The following is a 6,000-nucleotide window of genomic DNA, read 5'->3' as shown; positions in this document are numbered from 1 at the left end:
TTAAAGACGATCCACGGTCTGGAAGACCTTCAACCAGCAGAATGGCGGACATCATTGAGCGTGTGAAGCAGATGGTGCACGCAGATCGTCGACTCGTGGTGCGAATGATTGCTGAGGAACTTTCCATCAACAAGGACACTGTCTGGAGCATCATCACTGAAAATCTCGAAATGCGCAAGGTGTGCGCAAAGATGGTCCCCAAGCTGTTGTCCGAGGACCAGAAAAAGCAGAGTCACTGTCTGTCAAGACATTGTCGAGTGCCTCGAAGACGATCCAGACCTGCTCGGGACGGTCATCACTGGTGATGAATCGTGGATATTCGAATATGATCCTGAGACCAAACGGCAGAGTCGTCAGTGGAAAAGTCCGGCATCACCAAGACCAAAGAAAGCAAGGATGTCGAAGTCGAAGGTCAAGGTGATGCTCATCGCGTTTTTTGACATCAAGGGCATCGTCCACTTCAAGTTTCTACCACGGGGTCGAACAGTGAATCAATACGTGTGCAAGGAGATCCTCCGGCACCTCATGAGATCAGTCCGGGACAAGAGGAGGGATCTGTGGGAGAACAACGCCTGGGTGCTCCACCATGACAACACCCCTGCTCACAGTGCCCTGAGCATCCGACAGTTTCTTGTGGAGAGGAACGTGCCAACTCTGCAGCAACCCCAGTATTCGCCAGACTTGACCCCTTGTGATTTTTTTCCTATTCCCCAAGCTCAAGGGGGTGATCAAGGGGACCCGATTTCCTGATGTGGAGGGCATAAAAAGGGCCGTGACGACGGAGCTCCGGAGGATTCCAGAAGAAGCCTTCCGGGGGTGCATCGAAGCATGGTAGAAGAGGATGGACAAGTTTGTGAGACTGGAGGGAAGGTATTTTGAAGGGGACAAGCTGTGATTTCAATATATTTTTTGGAATAAAATTTCTGTGGTCAGTCCCGTTACTTTTTAGATGGACTTCCTATGCACATCATTTTGTTCACATCACATGCACATCCCGATGCGATCAAAGATGGCCAACTGGCGGCCATTTTAGTTGTACATAATTATGGGTTAGCCCTTTAACTCTGTACAGAAAAATTGCTAAAACAATAAGGACTATGACATTTTATGTCTGTTTTATTTCATATTACATTGACTATATCAGTAATACATGTGTACCTATGGCCAAAATATATTAGATTAGCATCGTATAACACAGAACCATTCCAAGTTGTACCTTTTGCAGCGATAATGACCAGCTTGCGCCACAGCTCTTGGACTCTCAGAAAATTTTTACAAATAATTTACTGATAAGTCCACAGATTGATCCTGTCAACAGACTGGTCACTTTCCTCCAAATATTAATTCTGTGAACAGATTGACATATGAAAATGACAGATACTCATCAACTGGAGGGTCTTCATACAACTTCTGTCACATGTTCTCCACCCTTGTGTGGCATGCTGATTTCCATGGCCACCCCACAAGTTTTTGCCGCTTCACTTTATCTACTATCCCTTTGCATGCTGGATGTTTCACCTCTCCGCTGGGTGCTGCAGCTGTGAGCTGGAGATCTGTTTATGGTGAAGCATTTTTGATCCCTGGTACCAAGTATCCTTTAACAGACTTCGCCTGGCACCCTTTATTTTACGCTGGTGGGCTTTTGATTAGATTTTATTTTCTGCACCAAATGTACTTTCGTTACATCGGATTGTGAGTGTGCTTTATTTATTTATGTGCCAGTTTTCGTGATTGTCTATCATTTATTCCGGAATTTTAGTTTTTGTCGTCCTGTGCCTTCTTATTAGAAACTTATTCTGCAAAACACGTTTTGTGTGGTGACACGCAATTGCAGATTTTGCACGTGAGAAACTATTTGGGCATGGCTTTCATGGTAAATCCATGGGGGAGGGTAAAATTGGTAATGTTCTCTTAAAGAGACTGGTGGAATCAATTCCGACTGGGGAGGATGGGGGCTTGCAGCTTATTACTGTTTGCGCAATGTTCTCGTTTTTCCAGGAGTTTCAAGGACTTGGACATGTTTTCCAAGACTTTCCAGTACACCAGGACCCTGGCATTCATGGGGGATACGTTCTGGGAAAACCCCACAAATGTGGGGGCATTGTTTCAATGGGAAATGGGGGGATTGGTTCTGGGGATTTCCCAACCCAGGAAAAATGCACTTATGTCAGGGAAAATCTCGCGAAAAGGCAAGAAAATGCAGTGGAGATAGATAAAAATCCGCGAGTGTTGGGGAAAAAAATCCGTGAGTGTTTGTCATTGTGTAATTAGTCCATATGTAGCTAGCTACTAATTACATTAATAGATATGCTGAATGTTTCCATTCTGTAACTCACAGGACCTGACATCTTTCCTATCTACAGGTAGATTATGCTGAGCATTTCTAAAATGTAACACCTCAGATGGTGCTGTTTGTAGCAAGATGGTGATGACCTGGTAATTACTGGACACATTGATAGATGCTCTTAGTATTTTCATTCTGCAAGTAACTCACGGGGGATTGCGTCGTGGAGAATGACGTGTTACACTGGTGAGACATCCCGCGAAACAATGCGTATCCCACGAAACTACAATTCACGTACAGGAAGCAGGTCATGTTCACAGCTCGTAGAAGATATGTTTTTTGTGTACATACAGTGTTGTACTGTAAGTACATCCAGCTGCTTTGTGTGTGGCTCATGGAAGATATGTTTTGGAACTGTGTTATGATCACGGCTCACGAAAAAATTAAAAACGCCGCAAAAATTGCGAATGCCTGGGGCAATTTACCGTGAATGTAGGAGCGTGTCACAAATTATCAAGCACAAATACGCAGAACCCGCAAATGTTGCAACCGCGAATGTCAGGGTCCGGGTGTACTGGAAAAGGCTTTTTCATTTTTCCAGGAATTTTAACGAGGGTCAAGAACTGGGCGAACCCTGTGGAGGAAAGTGAAAATGGGCCTAAGAAACGGACATTTGGGCTAAAAGACAAGATCTGAACACAACAAACACATTCTCATTAATTGCAGCAATTAAATCACCTTATGCTGACATGCACTATGAAATAACTATTGTAATGTATTAACCCATTTACCCCTTAGGCAATTTCAGAAACAATATTTATGGTATGTTGATTATTCAGTAGATGTAATCAGAATCTGCAGTTCAGACTGAGTAGGGAATCAAAATAAAATTATTTTTACATTCACAGTTTCATAAAGTAGGTTAGTGCATGAACCATTTAAAATAAGTTCCACTCTCAACAAATTATGCAGTTCTCTAAATAAAATGGAATTTCTCAGTCTCAGGATATAAAAGGAATTGCACAAAATAACGGTGTTCCCAAGCCAAATACATATACAAGTATTCCCCATCCTCATCAACCCTCTCTACAATCCGTTTTTTGGTTCTGGTCAAAAACTTGCCATTTTTCAGGCTCCCAATGCCTAACGCTTGAGAAGAAAGTAGAGAGAGACGTGTATGAGAATCCTGCAGGAAAGCCATTGTGGGAAATGGATAAAAGTTGGCCTGGAGGGGTAGTTTCTTCCACAACTTGCGGCGCTGCATCTGCATATGAGCAGAGATGTAAACAGAAAATGGCACAACCATGAAAAGTGAAATCAGAAATTACAAGCTTCACAGCACTTTCTCATCACTAGCAGTCAAACCAATTCAAAGCAGAGAACTAATACCAAAATCTCATTTGGTATAATTATTTTCAAATCTGAGTAATCAGTAATTTTAAACAAGGTTTCTTTCACGAAAAAAACCCAAAACATTATAAACAATTGTAAGCTTGATTCGATATATTTTATGAGATTTAAAACATATTTGACAATATAGATAGTCAGACCCCACTACTCGTGGGAGATACGTTCCTGAAAAATGCCGCGAAGGTCAAGGCCCGTAAATGTTGGGTCATTGTTTAAAAAAATTTTTTTAAATATTTTTACACATCACCACTGGTCTCTGAAATCCAACTGGGAAATTGGAAATCATACAACATCACAGCATTACCTAAAAAGGTGCAAAAACTTACAATATGAATACATAAGCAAAATTGTGTTTAACCAGTCTGTGATTTTGTCAAGGTCTGAGAGGGAAGAGGCTCCTGCCTGTCTGTCAGAAGGATGAGATGTCACAGCAGAGTATGTAATCATCAGCAAAGAGATAAAGAGGATTTTCCAGAATCAGGGAGATCACTGATGAAGATTAGGAATAATGTGGGGCCGAGAACACTGCCTTGGGGTACTCCAGCCTTGACAGGGAAAGGAAATTAAAAAGGGTTCTGTTGAGAGCCAGGTGTTGTCCACGAGAGTGGAAGAAGTCAGTAATCCAAGAGTGGAGTTTGCTTTGGATTCCATAGGCAGACAGTTTGGAGAGCAAGGCAGGATGCCAGACTGTATCACAAGCTTGACATATTTCCATTGAGACGGCTCTGATCTCACTTCTGATATTGAGGGCCTTCACCATTGTTGGGAGATGTTCAAGGTTGAAGCAGCATGTTCAAGGTAGAGTGACCAGGTCTGAATCCAAATTGATTAACTGAGATGAGACTGTTGGAGAAAAGGAATGATTTTATCTCAACTGCGATGTTGGATTCCATGACCTTGCTGATGATTGGAAGTAAGCCGATTGGTCTGTAGTTAAGGGGATCCATTTTTGCACCTTTTTAATCTAGGTGGATGTAGGAGACCAGTCCTGAAGAGTTAACCCCCCCCCTCCCAAATACATGATGGACGAATGTCGAAGCAGGTCACACTTTATGACCCACGAATATGCGGGGTCCGCAAATAGCGAATCCAAAAATAGCGGGATCCGACAGTATTCCATCAAACATCGATCGTATTCTGAAAATAAGAATATCTGCATTTTATTGTGATGTTTTGCTTTGATCAAAATAGTTAAAGATGTAATTACTGTTAAATGGGACTTCAGATTTCGTTACGAGATGAACTGCAAGGTGGTACCATGGCACAGGAGTCAGGGTAAGATAACTAAAGACGAGATGGGATGAATCTGTACATAACGGGAGAATTCCCAGGCCGAGTTAATGTCAGGGGGTGACATATATAGCAGTCCAGTCCTGAAGTGAGATGTCTCGCATTCCCTGCCACTCGGCCTGAACTGACAGACTCCGAGGTGCTGAGGTGGCACTATGAAAATAGCCAGAGATGTTGACTCTCAAAAGCACATAACACTGAACAACAAATTTTTTTTACTGGAGATGTGTAAAGTGATTTAGACTAATTTGGGTACGCTGATTTCAAAAATCATAACCGTTTTGCTGTATCACGTCAGGATTTTCAGTAACAGAAATATTCCCATTGCCTAGAAGTCAGGATTTCAATGAAATTTACAAAAATTCATTTATTCATTTATTTCATCATGAATGCTTCAAAATTATAGAAATTACAGAAAAACTCCACTAGAATGTAATTAAAAATGCTTTAGGCATTTGGCTTTGCGTTTGTGCTGCTCTGTGTCAGTTTCACGATGCAGGAACCAGCAGAAATCGCCCATCATGTTCGGGTTGTGCCGCCCTTGGTAACGCGTCTCCATGAGTGAAATCTCTTGGTGGAATCGCTCGCCGTGCTCGTCCGAGACTGCTCCCAAGTTGTCAGGGAAGAAGTTCAGGTGCTGGTGTAGGAAATGGATTTTCAGGGACATCCTGGAGCCAAGTTTCCTGAAGGACTCCAGCAGCTGCTGCACTATTTCTTCATAGTTGTCCGCGCGCTCGTTCCCCAAGAAGTTGTCCGTCACACCTTTGAAGCTCCTCCACGCTGCCAGCTCTTTGGGGTTTATAGTTGTCGGAAAAGTTTCGTCCTTCATAATCTGTCGGATTTGCGGTCCAACAAAGACACCAGCCTTGATCTTGGCCTCCGACAAGGTGTTGCCAAACTTTTCCTTGAGGTATAAAAACCCATGCCCAGTCAGATCCATTGCCCGTACAAAACTTTTCATCAAGCCGAGCTTTATGTGGAGTGGTGGAAGGAAAACCTTGGCTTGGTCGACAAGG

At 42.8% G+C, this 6,000-nt stretch overlaps 1 protein-coding gene across 5 annotated transcripts in view; it reads right to left on the bottom strand.

The window, feature by feature from the left end:
* Window positions 1-6,000, bottom strand: part of LOC147017777 (alpha-mannosidase 2x-like) — a 272,410-nt gene that overhangs the window by 50,749 nt on the left and 215,661 nt on the right. For all 5 annotated transcript variants that reach the window (XM_085847681.1, XM_085847685.1, XM_085847683.1 and 2 more), the window contains one exon: window positions 3,407-3,548. In XM_085847681.1, the coding sequence (XP_085703807.1) occupies window positions 3,407-3,548 (142 nt within the window). The remainder of the gene's footprint in view (window positions 1-3,406; window positions 3,549-6,000) is intronic.

Source organism: Eptatretus burgeri, chromosome 11 (genome assembly GCF_056783735.1).
Source record: "Eptatretus burgeri isolate ZD-2024b chromosome 11, Ebu_testis_v1, whole genome shotgun sequence".
NCBI classification, from domain to species: Eukaryota; Metazoa; Chordata; class Myxini; order Myxiniformes; family Myxinidae; genus Eptatretus; species Eptatretus burgeri.
Note: the sequence above shows the minus strand (reverse complement) of the source record. Positions and strands in the feature narration are given on the sequence as shown.